At 44.2% G+C, this 24,700-nt stretch overlaps 3 protein-coding genes across 5 annotated transcripts in view; 2 read left to right on the plus strand and 1 right to left on the minus strand.

Annotated features, from left to right (window-relative positions):
- asap1b (ArfGAP with SH3 domain, ankyrin repeat and PH domain 1b) overlaps positions 1–16,580 on the plus strand; it is a 78,475-nt gene extending 61,895 nt beyond the window's left edge. Inside the window, exons 27-31 of the mRNA XM_084140994.1 lie at positions 5,931–6,009; positions 6,240–6,304; positions 6,441–6,940; positions 7,181–7,303; positions 15,217–16,580. Coding sequence (XP_083997120.1) covers positions 5,931–6,009; positions 6,240–6,304; positions 6,441–6,940; positions 7,181–7,303; positions 15,217–15,291 — 842 coding nt within the window. The 3' untranslated portion in view covers positions 15,292–16,580. The remainder of the gene's footprint in view (positions 1–5,930; positions 6,010–6,239; positions 6,305–6,440; positions 6,941–7,180; positions 7,304–15,216) is intronic.
- Positions 16,581–19,649: 3,069 nt separating this feature from the next.
- Positions 19,650–23,167, minus strand: eef1a1l3 (eukaryotic translation elongation factor 1 alpha 1, like 3; the record flags this gene model as incomplete). The annotated part of the gene is given in 8 exon segments (XM_084141260.1): positions 19,650–19,671; positions 19,673–19,760; positions 20,017–20,251; positions 20,466–20,722; positions 20,799–20,949; positions 21,034–21,330; positions 21,441–21,620; positions 21,715–23,167. Coding segments are annotated over 8 exon segments (1,374 nt in total). The 5' UTR covers positions 21,859–23,167.
- The window catches only part of LOC311100315 (CYFIP-related Rac1 interactor B), a 39,257-nt gene continuing 37,307 nt past the window's right edge, over positions 22,751–24,700 (plus strand). The window contains exon 1 of one of the 3 annotated variants that reach the window (XM_084141180.1): positions 22,751–22,829. The gene's annotated coding sequence lies outside the window, so the exon portion shown is untranslated. The remainder of the gene's footprint in view (positions 22,830–24,700) is intronic. The other 2 variants (XM_084141177.1, XM_084141183.1) reach the window with 2 other exon arrangements.

The following is a 24,700-nucleotide window of genomic DNA, read 5'->3' on the forward strand; positions in this document are numbered from 1 at the left end:
TCATCACTCTAGAGAACGCGTTTCCACTGCTCCAGAGTCCAATGGCGGCGAGCTTTACACCACTCCAGCCGACGCTTGGCATTGCGCATGGTGATCTTAGGCTTGTGTGCGGCTGCTCGGCCATGGAAACCCATTTCATGAAACTCCAGACCAACAGTTATTGTGCTGACGTTGCTTCCAGAGGCAGTTTGGAACTCGTTAGTGAGTGTTGCAACTGAGGACAGACGGCTGAGCCGTTGTTGCTCCTAGACGTTTCTACTTCACAATAACAGCACTTGAACAGGGCAGCTCTAGCAGGGCAGAAATTTGACGAACTGACTTGTTGGAAAGGTAGCATCCTATGACGGTGCCACGTTGAAGGTCACTGAGCTCTTCAGTAAGGCCAATCTACTGCCAATGTTTGTCTATGGAGATTGCATGGCTGTGTGCTCGATTGTATACACCTGTCAGCAACGGGTATGGCTGAAATAGCCAAATCCACTCATTTGAAGGGGTGTCCACATACCTTTCTATATATAGTGTATCTGTGACCAACATATACATATCTGTATTCCCAGATATGAAATCCATAGATTAGGGTCTAATGAATTTTTCAATTGACAGATTTTCTTATATGAACTGTAACTCAGTAAAATCTTTATCTTTGACATACCTCCTATAGTCCATAATGGTAGCTAATGGAAAACTCAGCCTGACATCTCCCTCCCTTACCCTTTTCTACTATAATGTACAGAATATATATATATATATGTATATGTGTGTGTATATTTATATATATATTATACGGTACCAGTCAAAAGTTTGGACACACCTACTCCTTCAAGGGTTAGGGTTAGGGTTAACCCTAACCCTAACCCTTTATTTTTTACTATTTCCTACATTGTAGAATAATAGTGAAGATATCAAAACTTTGAAATAACACATATGGAATCATGTAGTAACCAAAAAAGTGTTAACCAAATCAAAATATATTTTATATTTGAGATTCTTCAAATAGCCACCCTTTGCCTTGATGACAGTTTTGCACACTCTTGGCATTCTCTCAACCAGCTTCACCTGGACTGCTTTTCCAACAGTCTTGAAGGAGTTCCCACATATGCTGAGCACTTGTTGGCTGCTTTTCCTTCACTCTGCCGTCCGACTCATCCCAAACCATCTCAATTGGCTTGAGGTCGGGTGATTGTGGAGGCCAGGTCATCTGATGCAGCACTTCATCACTCTCCTTACACAGCCTGGAGGTGTGTTAGGTCATTGTCCTGTTGAAAACTAATGATAGTCTCACTAAGCCCAAACCAGATGGAATGGCGTATCGCTACAGAATGCTGTGGTAGCCATGCTGGTTAACTGTGTCTTGAATTCTAAATCAATCACAGATAGTGTCACCAGCAAAGCACCCCCACACCATAACACCTTCTCCTCCATGCTTTACGGTGGGAACTACACATGCGGAGATAATCTGTTCACCCACAAAGCCACAGCGGTTTGAACCAAAAATCTCAAATTTGGACTCCAGACCAAAGGACACATTTCCACCGGTCTAATGTCCATTGCTTGTGTTTCTTGGCCCAAACAGGTCTCTTCTTCTTATTGGTGTCCTTTAGTAGTGGTTTCTTTACAGCATTTCGACCATGAAGGCCTGATTCACACAGTCCCCTCTGAACAGTTGATGTTGACATGTGTCTGTTACTTGAACTCTGTGAAGCATTTATTTGGGCTACAATTTCTGAGGCTGGTAACTCTAATGAACTTATCCTCTGCAGCAGAGGTACAGTGGCTTGCGAAAGTATTCACCCCCCTTGGCATTTTTCCTATTTTGTTCCCTTACAACCTGGAATTAAAATTGATTTTTGGGGGGGTTTGTATCATTTGACTTACACAACATGCCTACCACTTTGAAGATGCAAAACAAGAAATAAGACAAAAAAACTGAACTTGAGCGTGCATAACTATTCACCCCTCCAAAGTCAACACTTTGTAGAGCCACCTTTTGCAGCAATTACAGCTGCAAGTCTCTTGGGGTACAGTGAGGGAAAAAAGTATTTGATCCCCTGCTGATTTTGTACGTTTGCCCACTGACAAAGACATGATCAGTCTATAATTTTAATGGTAGGTTTATTTGAACAGTGAGAGACAGAATAACCACAAAAAAATCCAGAAAAACGCATGTCAAAAATGTTATAAATTGATTTGCATTTTAATGAGGGAAATAAGTATTTGACCCCTCTGCAAAACATGACTTAGTACTTGGTGGCAAAACCCTTGTTGGCAATCACAGAGGTCAGACGTTTCTTGTAGTTGGCCACCAGGTTTGCACACATCTCAGGAGGGATTTTGTCCCACTCCTCTTTGCAGATCTTCTCCAAGTCATTAAGGTTTCAAGGCTGACGTTTGGCAACTCGAACCTTCAGCTCCCTCCACAGATTTTATATGGGATTAAGGTCTGGAGACTGGCTAGGCCACTCCAGGACCTTAATGTGCTTCTTCTTGAGCCACTCCTTTGTTGCCTTGGCCGTGTGTTTTGGGTCATTGTCATTCTGGAATACCCATCCACGACCCATTTTCAATGCCCTGGCTGAGGGAAGGAGGTTCTCACCCAAGAATTGACGGTACATGGACCCGTCCATCGTCCCTTTGATGCGGTGAAGTTGTCCTGTCCCCTTAGCAGAAAAACACCCCCAAAGCATAATGTTTCCACCTCCATGTTTGACGGTGGGGATGGTGTTCTTGGGGTCATAGGCAGCATTCCTCCTCCTCCAAACACGGCGAGTTGAGTTGATGCCGAAGAGCTCGATTTTGGTCTCATCTGACCACAACACTTTCACCCAGTTCTCCTCTGAATCATTCAGATGTTCATTGGCAAACTTCAGATGGCCCTGTATATGGGCTTTCTTGAGCAGGGGGACCTTGCGGGCGCTGCAGGATTTCAGTCCTTCACGGCGTAGTGTGTTACCAATTGTTTTCTTGGTGACTCTGGTCCCAGCTGCCTTGAGGTCATTGACAAGATCCTCCCGTGTAGTTCTGGGCTGATTCTTCACCGTTCTCATGATCATTGCAACTCCACGAGGTGAGATCTTGCATGGAGCCCCAGGCCGAGGGAGATTGACAGTTATTTTGTGTTTCTTCCATTTGCGAATAATCGCACCAACTGTTGTCACCTTCTCACCAAGCTGCTTGGCGATGGTCTTGTAGCCCATTCCAGCCTTGTGGCAGCCGGGGGCGGCAGGTAGCTTAGTGGGTAAGAGCGTTGTGCCAGTAACCGAAAGGTCGCTGGTTCTAATCCCCGAACCGACTAGGTGAAAAATCTGTTGATGTGCCCTTAAGCAAGGCACTTAACCCTAATTGCTCCTGTAAGTCGCTCTGGATAAGAGCGTCTGCTAAATAAATAATAATAATAATAATAATAATTGTGTAGGTCTACAATCTTGTCCCTGACATCCTTGGAGAGCTATTTGGTCTTGGCCATGGTGGAGAGTTTGGAATCTGATTGATTGATTGCTTCTGTGGACAGGTGTCTTTTATATAGGTAACAAGCTGAGATTAGTAGCACTCCCTTTAAGAGTGTGCTCTTAATCTCAGCTCGTTACCTGTATAAAAGACATCTGGGAGCCAGAAATCTTTCTGATTGAGAGGGGGTCAAATACTTATTTCCCTCATTAAAATGCAAATCAATTTATAACATTTTTGACATGCGTTTTTCTGGATTTTTTTGTTGTTATTCTGTCTCTCACTGTTCAAATAAACCTACCATTAAAATTATAGACTGATCATTTCTTTGTCAGTGGGCAAACGTACAAAATCAGCAGGGGTTCAAATACTTTTTTCCCTCACTGTATGTCTCTATAAGCTTGGCACATCTAGCCACTGGGATTTTTGCCCATTCTTCAAGGCAAAACTGCTCCAGCTCCTTCAAGTTGGATGGGTTCCGCTGGTGTACAGCAATCTTTAAATCATACCACAGATTCTCAATTGGATTGAGGTCTGGGCTTTGACTTGGCCATTCCAAGACATTTAAATATTTCCCCTTAAACCACTCGAGTGTTGCTTTAGCAGTATGCTTAGGGTCATTGTCCTGCTGGAAGATGAACCTCCGTCCCAGTCTCAAATCTCTGGAAGACTGAAACAGGTTTCCCTCAAGAATTTTCCTGTATTTAGCGCCATCCATCATTCCTTCAATTCTGACCAGTTTCCCAGTCCCTGCAGATGAAAAACATCCCCACAACATGATGCTGCCACCACCATGCTTCACTGTGGGGATGGTGTTCTCGGGGTGATGAGAGGTGTTAGGTTTGCGCCAGACATAGCGTTTTCCGTGATGGCCAAAAAGCTCAATTTTAGTCTCATCTGACCAGAGTACCTTATTCCATATGTTTGGGGAGTCTCCCACATGCCTTTTGGCAAACACCAAACGTGTTTGCTTATTTTTTTCTTTAAGCAATGGCTTTTTTCTGGCCACTCTTCCGTAAAGCCCAGCTCTGTGGAGTGTACGGTTTAAAGTGGTCCTATGGACAGATACTCCAATCTCCGCTGTGGAGCTTTGCAGCTCCTTCAGGGTTATCTTTGGTCTCTTTGCTGCCTCTCTGATGAATGCCCTCCTTGCCTGGTCCGTGAGTTTTGGTGGGTGGCCCTCTCTTGGCAGGTTTGTTGTGGTGCCTATTCTTTCCATTTTTTAAATAATGGATTTAATGGTGCTCCGTGGGATGTTCAAAGTTTCTGATATTTTTTTATAACCCAACCCTGATCTGTACTTCTCCACAACTTTGACCCTGACCTGTTTGGAGAGCTCCTTGGTCTTCATGGTGCCACTTGCTTGGTGGTGCCCCTTACTTAGTGGTGTTGCAGACTTTATTTAACTAATTATGTGACTTCTGAAGGTAATTGGTTGCACCAGATCTTATTTAGGGGTTTCATAGCAAAGGGGGTGAATACAAATGCACGCACCACTTTTCTGTTATTTATGTTTTAGAATTTTTGGAAATAAGTTATTTTTTTCACCAATTTGGACTATTTTGTGTATGTCCATTACATGAAATCCAAATAAAAATCAATTTAAATTACAGGTTGTAATGCAACAAAATAGGAAAAACGCCAAGGGGGATTAATACTTTTGCAAGGCACTGTAACTCTGGGTCTTCCATTCCTGTGGCGGATCTCATGAGAGCCAGTTTCATGATAGCGCTTGATGGTTTTTGCGACTGCACTTGAAGAAACATTCAAAGTTATTGACATTTTCCGTATTGACTGACCTTCATGTCTTAAAGTAATGATGGACTGTCGTTTCTCTTTGCTTATTTGACCTGTTCTTGCCATAATATGGACTTGGTCTTTTACCAAATAGGGCTATCTTCTGTATACCTTGTCACAACACAACTGATTGGCTCAAACGCTTTAAGAAGGAAAGAAATTCCACAAATTTAACTTTTAAGAAGGCACACCTGTTAATTGAAATGCATTCCAGGTGACTACCTCATGAAGCTGGTTGAGAGAATGACAAGTGTGCAAAGCTGTCATCAAGGCAAAGGGTGGCTATTTGAAGAATCTCAAATATAAAATATATTTTGTTTTAACACTTTTTTCATTAACACATGATTCCATATGTGTTATTTCATAGTTTTGATGTCTTCACTATTATTCTACAAAGTAAACAATTGTAAAAATAAAGAAAAACCCTTGAGTGAGTAAGTGTGTCCAAACTTTTGACTGGTAGTGTAATTGTATACCAGTTACAGTATATGTATAGATGGACTTCAAATACTTTTACATAAGAATAATAGTGAATTCATTATAATAATAATTTAAATCAGGAGAATTCTATCAACCACAAAGCTGTGCTTATTTAGGTGACCATTTTGGTATGTGGGGTAATATGGGGCTGAATATTATATACACTGAGCAGCATATTTCCATATCTCACAACCATCTCGACATTTCAGGAAGTGACTCCACCCCTCCACCTGCTAACAAGATGTCACCGTTATCCAACAAGTTTGAGGGCATTCCACAGCAGCAAAGGTACATAGATATCCATTTTGGATGCAGGCATTTAGAACATTTCAAAAATATGGATCTTAGGCTTGTGTGCAGCTGCTCGGTCATGGAAACCCATTTCATGAAACTCCCGACGAACAGTTATTGTGCTGACGTTGCTTCCAGAGGCAGTTTGGAACTCTATTGTTTAAGTATGATAGAGTTCTGATCTTATTAGAATTTTTCATTAACTTCATATAACCATCTGTTTTCAGCACTACTTCTAGCAACACAAAGTCTACACTTGGTCCAAGGGTTCTACCCAAACTACCTCAGAAAGGTATGTTGAAATGGGATTAGCAATGCCTATAACTGTAGGTGAGACCACCTTATTTCCGGCATATTTCTGGCATACTGCCCAGTATTAGAGTCAGCAAGTGTTTAATATAGTACCTGTGTCCTGGTTCTTTTCTTAGTGGCACTGCGTAAGATCGACACCATACACCCGTCTATGGACAAACCCGGTCTGCCTCCGGAGGTGCTCCAGAAATCCCCTCCAGGACCTGAATGCCTAACAAAAGCCATCCTACCCGACAAGCTCCAACTAGGGGACCTTCCCCCCAAACCCCAGCCCTCTGAGCTGCCCCCTAAACCTGGAGAACTGCCACCCAAGCCCCAGCTCTCCGACCTCCCCCCCAAACCGCAGCTAGGGGACCTACCTCCCAAACCCCTGCTCAAAGACCTACCCCCCAAACCTCAGCTCTCCCAAGACGGCCATCCAAAACCGGGGGCAGCAGATCTGCTCAGTACGAGACCACCCCCTGGAGAGCCTGCGCCGAAGCCCCAGCCCCCGGAGTCACCGGCGGCCAATCAGCAGGCAGAGACTGAGAGCCCATCCCCCCAGGGTAGCGAGGACACCAATGGGAGCCCGGCCTGTGCTCCAGACACACCAGTGCCCTTGCCCAGGAAGAACACGGTAAAGTTCAATTAAGGACACACCGCAGAAATCATAGAGCTTTAATGGTATCATTGAGTAATATCTGGGTCCCACTGGTGGGTTGGGGCCAGTTCATCTTGGGTTGCAGTCACAGACAGGGTTGTGGTGGCATTGTTAATAGGTGGGTCACAACACAGAAACTTTTGGCAACCAGACCATTCCACATACTATTTACTTGTCTCTGGTGACATTTCTGGTAATGTTCATATGTGTGTTTAGGGGAAGACCAAATCTCGGCGGGTGAAGACCATCTATGACTGCCAAGCCGACAATGATGACGAGCTGACGTTTGTGGAGGGAGAGGTGATCATAGTGACGGGAGAGGAGGACGGGGAGTGGTGGGTAAGTAATTGCCCCCTAACAGGCTCACTGGTGTTACCCTAACACTGTTAGATTAGATTAGAAGTTTAATAGTCACATGTACAGGGTTGCAGGGTACAGTGAAAATCTTATACTCCGAGCTCCAACAATGCCAGTCAAAGTGAAATATAAACAATCAATGTAATAATAAAGAATATTTAAAAAAATATATATATACATATATATACACTGTAACAATGGTAAATGTCCATTGGTGTAGGGGCAGGATGTGGACACGGGGAGCAGGGGTGGAGGGGGGCAGGAGGGTGGGGGCAGGTAGTTGACTAGTGGTGGCTATTCAGCAGTCTGATGGTCTGGGGGAAGAAGCCCTTGGCTAGTCTTCCTGTTCTGCCCGCATCTTAGTGATCGAAGCAGGGAGAACAGGCCATGGCTCGGGTGGCTGGGGTCCCTGATTATCTTCTTGGCCTTCCTGCGACACCTGGTGTTGTAGGTGTCCTGGAGGGAAGCCAGTGTGCACCCAGTGGTGCGTTCGGCTGAGCGTTCAGCCTTACTGTTACCCTAACCCTGCTTCACCTTAGCAGGCTCACTGGTTTTACCAATGATGTATATAAACCCTGGATTGCTGATGCTATGTGTTGGCCAATGAGAGGCTTTGAAGCCACCGGTCGGCCATATAGAGCTCACCAGCTTGTAGTCCTTAAAACCGGAAATGAGTTACCTCTGGTTCATTCAGCCATTCCTATGGGGAAAATGAATGGGGAAAGAAAAGGGTTTTGGGGTAAATGCTGAAAATAAGGTCTGAGGTTAACACAGGTTTAGGAAATCTTATACGTTTTGTTCTATGAGATAATATCTGTTAGTTCCCTTTCAGTCAGCCAACTTCGGTACAACATACTATGGGGAGTTGCACTCTTGCGACTTCGGTTGAAGGATCTATAATCACGCCCTGACAAGGCCAATGAAATCCGCGCCTCGCTGGAAGCCCCACCTTGCATAGTTGATAAGCATGAGGCTCTGATTCATTCCTTCACTTATAGCGTGCTCACCCCCTTGACGTTGTAGCTGAAGGTTGTACTTGTTCTCATACGTTTTCTAATCACAAACAATTAGTTCTTCAATTTGCTGGTGCAATGAGTAAGATGGCTAAGAAAACGGCCGAGACGACGATGGCTAAGCCGGATTCGGGGGTCGAGATAATGCCCCCAGTCATGCGGTTATAGCAATTCTCTGAAGCTAGGAATTACTGATGGCGACTTTCCTTTCCCGGATGCCGGTACCTTGGCTGGGACTGAGGTGCAGGAAGCGGAGATGGATTGGGTGGTCAGAGCAAATGTCTTGTCTGCATGGGCACGGGGTATGCGGTGGCCGCCTGCGCCCAACCCGGGTCCTGTGCGCTCTGTTGCCAGTTACGGGAGGGCCAGGTTCGGTGGGTACCCCCCACCACCTGTGTCTGCCTTGGTTAAGCACTGCTTGCCTCTCTTCCCAGACTTGTTTATGAAGGGTCTGGTGATCCGGTCCCATGTCGAATTTCGAGACGGGGCTAGCTAAATGAGCGCTGCGTAGCGCGCTAGCCAGATGGCTAACTCGCCGAGGTGAGCTAGCTATTACTAGCTATTCCTGCCTCCCCACGGTGGAGTTGCTGGGGTAGCTCTCTTGTTTAGTATACATAGCGTTAAGTCGCTTGGTTATTCTAAACGGACCATGCTGCAGTCAAAGAGGCTAGCTAGCCTAGCTTATGCTAAAAAGCCTCCTGGCTAATGTCGGCTAGCAGGCTTAACTTCCAGCGAGTGAAACTGAAATGCTTTCCCCTGACATCATGGCAAACCCTTTCCTATTTTCAGTTCCTGGAGTTGGAGGGAGTGAAGGAAACAGGGTTTGTGTGCACCTCCAATGAAGCAGCCCCCCGAGCACTTGGCTGGGGTAACCCCCGAAGCAAGGGGCCTTGGCACAGGTCTGAGTGAACAGTGTGCCCCTCCACAAAAACATTACTGTGACAACAGTGACCCAATGTTTGGCAAACAGGGTACCACGTCAGCCATTGCCAGAGCCCCCTGTGCCCATAAAGGGGCCGGGATTCATGCAGGCTATACAGTCTCATGGAAGCACAAGTTTCTGGGTCTCGAGCTAGACTCACTCATGTATCATGCTTTTGTATCCCCACGGAGGGTGTCCGGATTCCGGCTCTGCTTAGCCAAATTTCAGCTGGGTCACACAGTGTGTTTTTGCCAGTGCCTATGGCTACTGGGGCTGATGGCGTTTGTGATTGAAGTCGTTCCCGTGGGGCTATTGTTGATACGGCCCTTCCAATGCTGAGTGCTAGCCACTCACCTGGACGCATCTCGAAGCCTAAGCCGGTCGCTTCGGGTGTCCTTGTCAGGCTATTGCCAGGGGGCTCCCATGGGCTGAGTTGTATCCCACAAGGTGATCACAACAGACGCATCCCCCTGAGGGTGGGGTGCGCTGTACGAAGGCAACTTGATTCGGGGGGTATGGACACTGGTGCGGAGTGCACTGCATGTCAATTACCTCAGGTGCTTCCCCCTGTTTTTGTCATGCCCGGCTTGTCAGTGGTGGCATGCATCAACAGATGAAGAGAGACTCTTCTCTCGCTCCCTCTTAACCTTGGCTCGCTATCTATTGCTGGGGAGCAGTGTGCACATGCTTACGCTTTGGGCGATGCATGTCCCCAGTTGCCTCAACTCTGGTGCAGATCTTTTATCCAGATGGGACTCTCTCAGGAGTGGAGGCTCTCCCAGGTATGGGACATTTTCGGCAGGGCCAACATAGGTCTTTACACATCACGATAGAATATGCAGCGTCTTCTATTTTCATCGATGAGGGACCCGAGTACCCCATTGGGAACGGACGCTCTGGCGCACCAGTGGCCTCGAACCCTCCTTTACGAGTTTCCGCCAGTGGTTCTGATTCAGCCCACGTTGTAGTGGGTGCCCGGGAGGGTTTAACATTGATTCTTGTAGCTCCCTGTTGGCCCAGGCAGCCTTGGTTCCGGAGAGCATTAGCCTTTTAGGCGGGACCCATGGAAACGTTCGTTGCGCAGGGACCTGTTGTCCCAGGCACACGGGCAGGTTTGGCAAGCGAGGCCAGAGATTTGGTTCCTATGGGCCTGGCCCCTAAGAGGGTCAATCTGATGGCTAGAGGTTTACCTCTGAATGTTTTTACTACCGTTCAGTCTGCAAGGGCATATAAGTGGCAAGCGTTTGAGCTCTGGTGCCAAGATAAAGAACTTGTTCCTTTTCATTGCTCTGTGAGGGACATCACATTTATTCATAAAGCCCTTTTTCCATCAGCAGATGTCACAAAGTGCTTATACAGAAACCCAGCCTAAAACCCCAAACAGCAAGCAATGCAGATGTAAACTCCCTAGAAAAGGCAGGAACCTAGGAAGAAACCTAGAGAGGAACCAGGCTCTGAGGGATGGCCAGTCCTCTTCTGGCTGTGCCGGGTGGAGATTATTACATCCTTATGTTCCTACAGGAGCTTTTCAAGCATTCTCCACTTTAAAAGGGTGCATGTGGGAATTGACGGAACCTCACCGGGGGCTCAACCCCTGGTGGTGCGGTTCCTGAAAGGTGTACTTCGTCTCAGACCGGTCTCTAAACCTATTGCGCCCACATGGGACTTGGGGCTGGTTTTGGAAGCACTGTGTGCGGCCCCCTTTGAGCCTCTGGAGTCGATTGGTCTCCTGCTCATGGCTTTGGACTTGGCTAAATATGTTGGGGACCTCCAAGCTTTATCCGTACACCCTTTCTGTACCCGGGCAACTCTAAGATGACGTTGCGTCCATATGTGGCCTTCGCCACGAAAGTCATGGCTATGTCCTACAGATCCTTCTGAATATACAGTACCAGTCAAGAGTGTAGACACAGCTACTCATTCAAGGGTTCTTCTTTATTTGTACTATTTTCTACATTGTAGAATAATAGTGAAGACATCAAAACTATGAAATAACACCCTTTGCCTTGATGACAGCTTTGCACACTCTTGGCATTCTCTCAACCAGCTTCACCTGGAATGCTTTTCCAACAGTCTTGAAGGAGTTCCCACAGATGCTGAGCACTTGTTGGCTGCTTTTCCTTCACTCTGCCATCCGACTCATCCCAAACCATCTCAATTGGGTTGAGGTCCGGGGATTGTGGAGGCCAGGTCATCTGATGCAGCACTCCATCACTCTCCTTCTTGGTAAAATAGCCCTTACACAGCCAGTAGGTGTGTTGGGTCATTGTCCTGTTGAAAAACAAATGATAGTCCCACTAAGCCCAAACCAGATGGGATGGCATATCGCTGCAGAATGCTGTGGTAGCCATGCTGATTAAGTGTGCCTTGAATTCTAAATAAATCACAGAAAGTGTCACCAGCAAAGCACCATCAAACCTCCTCCTCCATGCTTTACGGTGGGAACTACACATGCAGAGATCATCCGTTCACCCACACCTCGTCTCACAAAGACACATTGGTTGGAACCAATAATCTCCAATTTGGACTCCAGACCAAAGGACAAATTTCCACCGGTCTAATGTCCATTGCTCGTGTTTCTTGGCCTAAGCAGGGCTCTTCTTCTTATTGGTGTCCTTTAGTAGTGGTTTCTTTGCAGCAATTCGACCATGAAGGCCTGATTCACACAGTCCCCTCTGAACAGTTGATGTTAAGATGTGTCTGTGACTTGAACTCGGTGAAGCATTTATTATTTGGGCTGCAATTTCTGAGGCTGGTAACTCTAATGAACTTATCCTCTGCAGCAGTGGTAACTCTGGGTCTTCCATTCCTGTGGCGGTCCTCTTGAGAGCCAGTTTCATCATAGCGCTTGATGGTTTTTGCGACTGCACTTGAAGAAACTTTCCTAAGTTCTTGAAATGTTCCGTATTGACTGACCTTCATGTTTTAAAGTAATGATGGACTGTCGTTTCTCTTTGCTTATTTGAGCGTTTCTTGACATAATACGGACTTGGTCTTTTACCAAATAGGGCTATCTTCTGTATACCCCCCTACCTTGTCACAACACAACTAATTGGCTCAAATGCATTAAGAAGGAAAGACATTCCACAAATTAACTTTTAAGAAGGCACCCCTATTAATTGAAATGCATTCCAGGTGACTACCTCATGAAGCTGGTTGAGAGAATGCCAAGAGTGTGCAAAGCTGTCATCAAGGAAAGGGTGGCTATTTGAAGAATCTCAACTATAAAATATATTTTGATTTGTTTAACACTTTTTTGGTTACTACATGATTCCATGTGTTATTTCATAGTTTTGATTATTCTACAATGTAAAAAATTGTAAAAAAATAAAGAAAAACCCTTGAATGAGTAGGTGTGTCCAAACTTTTGACTGGTAGTGTATATATATATAAGGTGCCTTTGGAAGGTATTCAGACCCCTTGACTTTTTCCACATTTTGTTACGTTACAGCCTTATTCTAAAATGGATTAAATATGTTATTCCTCAGCAATCTACACACAATACCCCATAATGACAAAGCGAACACAGTTTATTCGATTTTTTTTGCAAATGTTTTACAAATAAAAAACGGATACCTTATTTACATAAGTATTCAGACCCTTTGCTATGAGACTCGAAATTGAGCTCAGGTGCAACCTGCTTCCATTGATCATCCTTGAGATGTTTCTACAACTTCATTGGAGTCCACCTGTGTTACATTCAATTGATTGGACATGATTTGAAAAGGCACACACCTGTCTATATAAGGTCCCACAGTGGACAGTGCATGTCAGAGCAAAAACCCACTCATGAGGTCGAAGGAATTGTCCGTAGAGCTCCAAGACAGGATTGTGTTGAGGCACAGAGCTGGGGAAGGGTACCAAAACATTTCTGCACTATTGAAGGTCCCTAAGAACACAGTGGCCTCCATCATCCTTAAATGGAAGAAGTTTGGAACCACCAAGACTCTTCCTAGAGCTGGCCGCCCAGCCAAACTGAGCAATCAGGGGAGAAGGGCCTTGGTCAGGGAGGTGACCAAGAACCCGATGGTCACTCTGACAGAGGTCTAGAGTTCTTCTGTGGAGATGGGAGAACCTTCCAGAAGGACAACCATCTCTGCAACACCACCAATCAGGCCTTTATGGTAGAGTGGCCAGACGGAAGCCACTCCTCAGTAAAAGGTACATGACAGTCTGCTTGGAGTTTTCCAAAAGGCACCTAAAGGCTCTCAGACCATGAGAAACAAGATTCTCTGGTCTGATGAAACCAAGATTGAACTCTTTGGCCTGAATGCCAAGCGTCACATCTGGAGGAAATCTGGCACCATCCCTACGGTGAAGCATGGTGGTGGCAGCATCATGCTGTGGGGATGTTTTTCAGCAGCAGGGACTAGGAGACTAGTCAGGATCAGCCAAGACAACGCAGAAGTTGCTTCGCGACAAGTCTCTGAATGTCCTTGAGTGGCTCAGCCAGAGCCCGGACTTGAACCCGATCGAACATCTCTGGAGAGACCTGAAATTAGCAGTGCAGCAATGCTCCCCATCCAACCTGACAGAGCTTGAGAGGAGCTGCAGAGAGGAATGAGAGAAACTCTCCAAATACAGGTGTGCCAAGCTTGTAGCGTTATACCCAAGAAGACTCAGGGCTGTAATCACTGCCAAAGGTACTTCGACAAAGTACTGAGTAAAGGGTCTGAATACTTATGTAAATGTAATATTTCTGTTTTTTTTTAAATATATAGATTTGCAAAAAAATCTAAAAACCTGTTTTTGCTTTGTTATCATGGGGTATTGTGTGTAAATTGTTGAGGGGGGGGAATGGTTTAATCAATTTTAGTATAAGGTTGTAACGTAGCGTAACAAAATGTGGAAAAAGTCAAGGGGTCTGAATACAATGTGTTTGCTTATTTTTTTCTTTAAGCAATGGCTTTTTTCTGGCCACTCTTCCATAAAGCCCAGCTCTGTGGAGTGTACGGCTTAAAGTGGTCCTATTGACAGATACTTATCTTTGGTCTCTTTGTTGCCTCTCTGATTAATGCCCTCCTTGCCTGGACCATGAGTTTTGGTGGGCGGCCCTCTCTTGGCAGGTTTGTTGTGGTGCCATATTCTTTCAATTTTTTAATAATGGATTTAATGGTGCTCCGTGGGATGTTCAAAGTTTCAGATATTTTTTTATAACCCAACTCTGATCTGTACTTCTCCACAACTTTGTCCCTGACCTGTTTGGAGAGCTCCTTGGTCTTCATGGTGCCGCTTGCTTGGTGGTGCCCCTTGCTTAGTGGTGTTGCAGACTCTGGGGCCTTTCAGAACAGGTGTATATATACTGAGATCATGTGACAGATCATGTGACACTTAGATTGCACACAGGTGGACTTTATTTAACTAATTATGTGACTTCTGAAGGTAATTGGTTGCACCAGATCTTATTTAGGGGCATCATAGCACGCACCACTTTTTTTTATTTTTTGAAACAAGTTATTTTTTTTCATTTTACTTCACCAATTTGGACTATTTTGTGTATGTCCATTGCATGAAATCCAAATAAAAATCAATTTAAATTACAGGTTGTAATGCAACAAAATAGGCCAAGGGGGATGAATACTTTTGCAAGGCACTGTATATGTGTGTGTGTATATACAGTACCAGTCAAAAGTTAGGACACACCTACTCATTCCAGGGTTTTTTCTTAATTTTTACTATTTTCTACATTGTAGAATAATAGTAAAGACATCAATACTATGAAATAACACATATGGAATCATGTAGTAACCAAAAAAGTGTTAAACAAATCTAAATATATTTTATATTTGAGATTCTTCAAATAGCCACCCTTTGCCTTGATGACAGCTTTGCACACTCTTGGCATTCTCTCAACCAGCTTCACCTGGACTGCTTTTCCAACAGTCTTGAAGGAGTTCTCACATATGCTGAGCACTTGTTGGCTGCCTTCCTTCATTCTCTCTCTCTCTGTTTCCTTTCAGATCGGCCACATTGAAGGGCACCTGGAGAGGAAAGGAGTGTTCCCAATGTCCTTTGTCCACATCCTGAGTGACTGACAGCCAGACGAGGCTTGCACTAACCCCCCGCCCTCACCCTTAGAAGTACCCCTGTACTGTAAATAGCTACTGTAACAACCTGACGTGAAACCAGTGTTCTAAAGAAAAAAACGCAATGTAGAAGCCCAAGTAGGCTCCACTAGCCACTGGATGCTGAGCACATCCATGTTGTAAATAAAAATGTGTGTATTTTTCCTCTTTCCAGTATTATCTTAACCTTAGAGCACGGCCTATGGCTGCCGTAGCCACGCTTACCCTAAAGTGTGTTTATGCTGTTACTGTGTATATATGTATGTAAATATATTTGTGTGTGTGTGTATATACATGTTTTATTGTACAAACATGTAGAAGCATACGTGTTCTCTGCCTGCCAGATAACCAAGTATCAGGGCAGCTGTGTTTGAATTTTATCTGTAATCATTTTACTGGTCATCATTGCTTGCATTTCTGGAGAAGGCCAAATATGAAGGAATGGGAAAGAGCTCATGTCACTAGACTATCCCCGTTTCCTCATCCTACACCACGTTAGACTGGAGGCACAATCCCATACTGGAGATTGTCTCCCACTGAAACCTACCATGATAACTTATGATTAAATATGTATTCCTTGTTCTTGCTCACTTTGTGTACATGTATTCTGATTGTTTTACAGTATTGACACCTGCTGCTACTGTATGGTGGGATATCAGAAACCCCACAGGTCACCAGTAGTAGACTCCTTAACACTGTCACTCTGTCAAGTCATCTTCACTATGTAGACCTTTCTGTGCTGGTGTAAAAATGACTGGAATTGAGCGGAGTGCTATTTAAAAAGCCACTCAAGTCAGGGTTTGAAGAACCACTGAGCCACTAACACACACACATATGGCAAGGTCAATGTCAGTAAGCAAGAATGTGAAAATTGATGGCCTGGGGAAATTGCAAGTGTCCAATGACATTTCATATTTAGTAATAGTGGTGTCAATGATTTCCAGGCGAGATCTCCAGTTAAGGATAAACTCAAATGTAGACAGTTTGTGGATATTTATGAAATCCAGCGAGGCAGTCAAGCAGAAATAAAGTTTGCCTGTCAGACAGGGTTGTCCTTAGAACGCCGAGTACTTATTTGGAAGACAGGCGATTTCAAGTAGTGAACTGGATATGTACCCTTTACTCCCCAGTGACTCCTCTGGTTTACAACCCATGTAAAGGATTATCAACCCCTATCATACCATTGTACTAATAAAAGTGTTGTAATGGATTTGATGTCTTCACCTTTACTATACTGAAAAATAAACTCAACATTTAGAGCAGGGGTGTCAAACTCATTTTAGCTCAGGGGCCACATGGAGGAAAATCTATTCCCAAGTGGGCCAGACCGGAAAAATCTTGGTATATATAACTTAACAACTTCAGATTGTTTTCTTTGTTTTAATACGATCAACATACAACATAAAGCTGGAGCCTGAGGACAGTGTGTCCAAAATAGTACAAGCACAACATCACTATTAATCATAAAACACGTCAAGTTTATTTGAAAATTCTAAAGAAAAAGAACACACAAACACACAATGCCTCAGTGATTAACAGAACTGTTTCACAGATCACAGAACTATATCAGGGTGTCATTTCTCAGGCAGAAATGTAGAAAAAAATCATGAAATCCTGTTCCCCAAACTAGTGCAAGAACCACAGTCAAGAATAGGTTAAATATACAAATAAAATAAAATCAATTAAAAACAATAGCACATCAACATAAAAACATATAAACATAAAGCTGGAGCCTGAGGACAGTGTCCAAAAGCACAACATCACTATTAATCATAAAACACCTCAAGTTATTTGAAAGTTCTGAGGACAAAGAACACACAAACACACAATGCCTCAGTGATTCACAGAAGTATATCACAGATCACAGAACTATATCAGGGTGTCATTTCTCAGGCAGAAATGTAGATAAAAATAATGAAATCCTGTTCCCCAAACAAGTGCAAGAACCACAGAGTCAAGAATAGGTTAAATATACAAATAAAATATAATCAATTAAAAACAATAGCACATCAACATAAAAACATATAAACATAAATCTGAAAGCGTTGCTCAAACTCCCGTAACAGTCCCGTTATTTTATCTTTGAACCGCTTCATGTCTGCCACATGTTGGGTCGCGCACACATTTTTCAGACAGGGGAAGTGAGCTGCATCACCACCGGCAAGTTGCGTCTCCCACAATGACAGCTTCAACTTGAAAGAACGTATGCTGTCATAATACTGCGTGACAACTTTGTTGCGCCCTTGCAGCTGTTTTTTCAAGTTATGCAGGTGCTCTGTAACATCCACCATAAATGCAAGGTCCGGCATCCATTCTGCGGAATGAAATTCTAACACTGGTTTGCCCTTTTCTTCCATGAACTGTTCAATTTCTTCTCGTAAATCAAAGAAACGCCTCAGCACAGCACCTCGGCTTAACCATCTTACCTCAGTGTGGTATGGCAGGCCATAGATGTGGTCTTTCTCTCTGAGAAGGCTGTCAAACTGACGGTGATTCAGGCTTCTGGATCGGATGAAATTAACAGTTTGGATGACCACCTTCATGACGTTATCCATCTTTAATGACTTGCAACACAAAGCCTCCTGGTGCAAAATACAGTGAAAAGTCAAAAAATCACATCCTCCATTTGCAGATTGCACTTTCTCTCTGAACTTTGTCACAACGCCTGCTTTTTTCCCGATCATTGAGGGCGCACCATCTGTAGCCAGGCTGACAGCGCGGGACCAGTCCACTCCGACCCTGTCCAGCGCGCCGACGAGTGCGGTAAAAATATCAGCTGCTGTCGTTGTATCTGTCATCGGCACCAACTCCATGAACTCCTCGGTGACGGTCAATGTGTCATCACCTCCGCGGATGAAAAAATGGCCAGTTGTGCAACATCTGTAATGTCCGTGCTTTCATCAATTGCAACCGAAAACGCAATAAATGACTTTACTTTTTGCTTCAACTGGCTGTCCAAATCCACTGAAAGATCAGAAATCCTGTCTGCAACTGTGTTTCTTGTCAGGCTGATATTTGCAAAAGCCTGCCGCTTTTCAGGGCACACAATCTCCGCTGCCTTCATCATGCATGTTTTTACAAATTCACCCTCACTAAATGGTTTTGAAGCCACTGCGATTTCATTAGCAATGAGGTAGCTAGCTTTCACTGCAGCGTCACTGATGTCTCGGCTGTGAGTAAACACAGACTGCTGTTTCTTCAGACCCGCCAACAGTTCATTCACCTTCTCTCATCTCCGCTGTCCTTGAAAGTTGTCATATTTGTCGGCATGAAGACTCACATAGTGGCGACGAAGGTTATATTCTTTCAGCGCTGCAACATGCTCTGAACACAAACATACAGCGTTCCCATTCAATTCCGTGATTAAATAGGATGACCATTTTTCTTGGAACACTCTGCACTCTGCGTCCACTTTTCTCTTTTTTGACAGAGACATATTGGGGCAATGAGGGTGCCAAAGCACATAATGTTAAAAGTAGAAGCCGTAATAAATATCGCGGGCAAAACAAAGTAGCTCATTGGCTGCACGTGCTTGACCTACTTGCTCTGCCCCGGTATAAACTGTTTGCTTGCTTAACACTATTGCGCCATCCAGTGGACGCAATTGGAACAGCAGTTTATTTTATTGAAAAATTGCAGCGCATTTTTATACTTAATTTTTTTTTTTTCTTCATCATCTCGCGGGCCGGATTAAACCCGTTTGCAGGCCTGATCCGGCCCGCACGTTTGACACCCCTGATTTAGAGTGTTGGTCCCATGTTTCAAGAGGCGTAATAAAAGATCCCAGAAATGTTCCACATGCACAAAGCTTAGTAATATTTTAAGCCATCCACCTGACAGGTGACATATCAAGTAGCTGATTAAACCGCATGATCATTACAGGCACACCTTCTGCTGGGGACTGAAGGCCACTCAAATGTGCAGTTTTCACCCAACGCCACAGATGTCTCAAGTTGAGGGAGCATGCAATTGACATGCTGACTGTAGGAATGTCCACCAGAGCAGTTGCCAGATAATGTTCATTTCTCTACTATAAGCCACCGCAAAAGTTGTTGTACAGAATTTGGCACCATGTTAGTGAAACAGTAACTTTGAAAGGACTTTTATTTGTCAGAAGCTTTTTGCACAACCTTACATGTCTAAAACAGGCCATTCAATTCTTAGTTACTCCAGATGGCAGTCCAATCTAAGAGCAGCAGCATCATTTTCCAAAACGCAACATAGTGCTGTGTTGCAACACAAATTATATATACACAAACAATAGTCAACTTAAAGCTTTATCCTCAAGCTCTTTTTCATACCAGAACTACTGGTAAACTAAAATTAATTCATTTTGAGACTTGGCCTTTGTGCATGCTTCTTTGATCCATGGTCCTTATCCACCGACTTAATGACTCCCACAGCAACAGTCTGTTTCAAGTCCCTCGCTGCAAACCGACCTGAAGAGGGAAGGAACACGTGGAGAACAAATTACTGTCATTGTAAAAACAGTCAGCCATTGTTTAGATAAGGCACATCTTGTGAACAAGCAGTCCTTTATCAAAACACACATGATGCAGAATCAAATCAACACTTGATGGGATAGAAAGCCATGCGCTAGTAAAACATTGCTCTAGAAAATGTTACACTACCAGTTCCAAATGTTCCATGCCCACTACCAGTGATGTTACCCTGAAAATATTGAGGGAAGTGTACCTAAAGGAGGGTAGGTGAAGAAGCTCTCCACACAGAGTGGTCTGTTGGGGCTCATCTTGACAGTGGCAGCGTCACCAGACTGCAGGGTCTGGGGAAAATCCTCCAGCTTCTTCCCTGTGCGACGGTCAATCTTCTCCCGCAGCTCTGCAAAGCGGCAGGTCACATGGGTGGTGTGGCAGTCAAGCACGGGAGAGTAGCCAGTCTTGATTTTGCCAGGATGGTTCAGGATTATGAGCTGTGGGAAGATGCAAAGATGTCAGTGAAACAGTACTAGGCTACAGAACAAGCAAAGTAGTCTGCATTAGTAGGGAACAGATTCACATCCTAGAACAGGGAAGGGTGTCTGGTTTGACAAACCATCAGTCCATTAGAAAATATGGTACTAGGTAATGGGACAATCACATGCAATACTAAATTGCCATGTTCAGATTTGACATTGCCATGTGTACCTGTGCCACAAAGCTGTTGACATCAGAGGGAGGGTCATGCTGGGCATTGCCAGCCACATCTCCACGGCGAAGGTTCTTTACAGACACGTTCTTGATGTTAAAGCCCACGTTGTGGCCAGGCCCGGCCGTCTGCAGACCCTGGTGGTGCATCTCAATGGACTTTACCTCCGCAGTCAGCTTGGCGGGGGAGAACATCAGGATCATGCCGGGCTTCAGAATCCCTGTCTCGATCTTCCCCACTGGAACCGTGCCCACTCCTGCAGCACAGAGGGAAGACAGTCAATACAACTACTCACAATTTGATACATGTAGGCATCATGAGCCACCACTCACCTCCGATCTTGTATACATCCTGCAGGGGCAGCCTCAGAGGCTTGTTGGCAATGCGCACTGGTGGATGGATGGAGTCCAGGACTTCAAGTAGAGTTCTCCCGTTTACATGGCCTGGCCCGCTCTTGACTTTCGATTCTTTGAACCAGGACATCTACACAGCAGAAGAGGGTTCTCATGTGTCGCAGGTGGATAAAAATTATACTTAAATGTTGATCAATGCTATCAAAAAACTCACTTTCTGAGATGGGGCAAGCATGTTCTCCCCGGTCCAGCCAGAGATGGGAACAAATGGCACAGCAGTGGGATCGTAGCCGATTCTTTTGAGGAAAGTGCTCACGCTTTGGACCACTTCACCAAAGCGCTTCTGGCTGTATGGTGGCTCAGTCACGTCCATCTTGTTCACGGCGACAATGATTTGCTTGACACCGAGCGTGTAGGCGAGCAAGGCATGCTCCCTGGTCTGGCCATTCCTGGAGATACCAGCCTCAAACTCCCCTTTGGCAGAAGACACCACCAGGAGGGCAACATCAGCCTGAAATGAAGGGTGAACAAAAGCATAAGATTAGGTTACCACCAAGACCAGTAATTCACATTGGCCTGCGCAAATCCCCCACGCAGATAGGCTACAAGCTGCAGCTTTACCTGTGATGTCCCTGTGATCATGTTCTTGATGAAGTCACGATGGCCTGGAGCATCAATTATTGTGATAGTGTATTTGTGCGTGTTGAATTTCAACAATGAAATGTCAATGGTAATTCCTCGCTCCCTCTCAGCTTTCAGTTTGTCTAACACCCAGGCATATTTGAAAGAGCTCTTGCCCATCTGTAGGATGAGAGAATTTAAATTAGCTACAATTGTAGTTGCTTAATACATGTAAATGTTCCTCCAATTAGTTTGCTTGCAAATTGTTCCTTACCTGGGCTGCAGCCTTCTCAAACTTCTCGATTGTTCTTGGGTCGACACCACCGCATTTGTAGACCAGGTGACCAGTGGTGGTTGATTTTCCGCTGTCAACATGGCCTATGATAACCACGTTTATGTGGGTTCTCTCCTTCACCATTTTCAACTAGCTTCTTTTAACAGAAACTTCACCCAAAGAAGCCTCCAAGAGTATAGTGCTCGAATTTGACTTTTATAAATTGTTTTGCTTTACCCTCTAAATGCTTTCGTACCTCACGGTCGTGAAGGACTGCTGTAAACTTGAGGCGACATTTTATAGCCGGGGGCTGCAGTAATGTTTTGATTGAAGTCAGGCATGTGCACTTATTAATGCAGCCCATCAATCAGCGCACCTGTGCAGCCCATCAATCATCCTTTCCTTTTTCCCGTTCTTGAAGTAGGCTAATCACATATCAGACATGACTGGACAAGCGAAAGCTAAGGAGGATAGCTCTTGCTTAAGGCTAGTCCAATCATGTTAGATCAGTATTTCAAAGAAGGTAGAAAGAAATTGTATTTTCAAAGTATTTCGAACAGTTTTCTTGCATATGCGGTTTATGATAGCCTACTTTAGTTTAGAATATTATGTTCATTCTTTAATTTAATTGTATAAAAATGTAGGCCTAAATTAATTAACGTTTACTTTCCACTTTAGACCATAGCCTATGTATTATTTGTCGAGGTGGTTATTGATTCACGTTCACTAGGCCTAATAATGTGTCAGCATTTTTTAGGCAAACATTGCTGTGGGCTATTCTTTATTTTCTTGTGTATTAGGCTACACGTTAATGTAACAAGAAATTGCAGGACATGTTACATTTTTAAACACAATGTAAATATCATTTGAACTCGGCAACATAGACAGTAATTCCATTCACTAATCTGGCTACTGTAGCAGCGGCCCGTGGGTCAGTTGTGTTCGATTTGCATGCAATGCAAGCTCTCGCGCGGTGTTACTGTTGGAACCTGTCCGTTGCACAATGACGTTCGACCAACCCGGAAATAGCAGACAGCTGAAGCAAATCGTTATTCTTAGAGCTGCTAGCTACCAGGTGGAGGACTACTCCCTTTTCTTGCACTTCGAGCATTAAGGTAAAAAAAAGAAAGTCTCCAACATAATATTGCTTTGTTATTATTGATGTTTGGCTAAGTAAGTGTGCTGCTGTGAATAGGAGCAGAGTATCGTACAGGAAGATCATTCATTGGGGTCTGTATAAGTGCTTTTTAGCAACGAGGATGTATACACTAGCGTTGCTTTCAATTGTATTGGGTTGCACAAAAACAGTACGTGGGAAGCAAGAAGTTAAATAAAATTCCATTTCAACTTACTGTGCCGGTGGCAAGGACGGTTGGTCATTATGACAGGGGAATTTGAGACCAAATATCTAAAGGATAGTATTATTAAACAGACTTTCCAAACGTGGGTCTGTTCCACTTCCTCTCTGCTTATCTCATGTCAAAATAAAAGTCCTGCACGTGCGCCATATGTGGACAAAAAATTGAATAACTTTTGGGGGACACTTATTTTGACATGAGGTAAGCAGAGAGGAAGTGTCCCTGTTTGGAAAGACTGTTTAATAATATCATACACGAGTTTATGACCTAGGCACCTATACCTGGAGATGTGATAAGCATTCATATTAAATGTGAAGATAATGAATTTTAAATAATTTCCATCCCATTTTAACCCCCTTCCATGCCTCTGCTGCAGTGTCTCATACCCTGAACGTGGAAGTGAAAATGTTCAGATAGCAAGTGTTAGGCTTTAAATCTCATGCTTGTAATGTGACTTGGCTGTGGTCTATTGACCTGATGTTGAGTGCAAAATCTGCTGTACAAATCTCACACGCTTAATCTCAATGCTCTGTAGGCTATAGAGTCACATGACTTATAATAGCCTACTTTTCCAAAACATAATACAAATCTGAGATGTAGCCTACAGAGACCAATAATGGAGTGTTATTACAAGTTACCAGCACAACTCAACAACCATATTCCTTTCACTTATGACTGGCACTGTGACCTATAGAGTAGTGTAAAGATGTTTGAGGTGACAGTGCTTAGATTAGGGACATGTGGTTGGCAGTACCACTCATTGTTTCAGAGAGGTACACTGTGGTCCATCATATGACTGTTACCTCCATGGCTCATCAGAGGGTAAACAGGCTTTGCAAGCATGGAGCTTGTATGGGGCAAACATACGACTACTTGTCCACTGTAGGAACAGATGCTGTAAATAAAGTCTCTCTCGCTGTGCTTATTTGTTTCATATACAGTGGGGAGAACAAGTATTTGATAGACTGCCGATTTTGCAGGTTTTCCTACTTACAAAGCATGTAGAGGTCTGTAATTTTTATCATAGGTACACTTCCACTGTGAGAGACGGAATCTAAAACAAAAATCCAGAAAATCACATTGTATGATTTTTAAGTAATTAATTTGCATTTTATTGCATGACATAAGTATTTGATACATCAGAAAAGCAGAACTTAATATTTGGTACAGAAACCTTTGTTTGCAATTACAGAGATCATACGTTTCCTGTAGGTCTTGACCAGGTTTACACACACTGCAGCAGGGATTTTGGCCCACTCCTCCATACAGACCTTCTCCAGATCCTTCAGGTTTCGGGGCTGTCTCTGGGCAATACAGACTTTCAGCTCCCTCCAAAGATTTTCTATTGGGTTCAGGTCTGGAGACTGGCTAGGCCACTCCAGGACCTTGAGATGCTTCTTACGGAGCCACTCCTTAGTTGCCCTGGCTGTGTGTTTGGGGTTGTTGTCATGCTGGAAGACCCAGCCACGACCCATCTTCAATGCTCTTACTGAGGGAAGGAGGTTGTTGGCCAAGATCTCGCGATACATGGCCCCATCCATCCTCCCCTCAATACGGTGCAGTTGTCCTGCCTCCTTTGCAGAAAAGCATCCCCAAAGAATTATGTTTCCACCTCCATGCTTCACGGT

Source organism: Coregonus lavaretus (assembly GCF_964263955.1).
Source record: "Coregonus lavaretus genome assembly, chromosome: 2".
Taxonomy (NCBI): Eukaryota; Metazoa; Chordata; class Actinopteri; order Salmoniformes; family Salmonidae; genus Coregonus; species Coregonus lavaretus.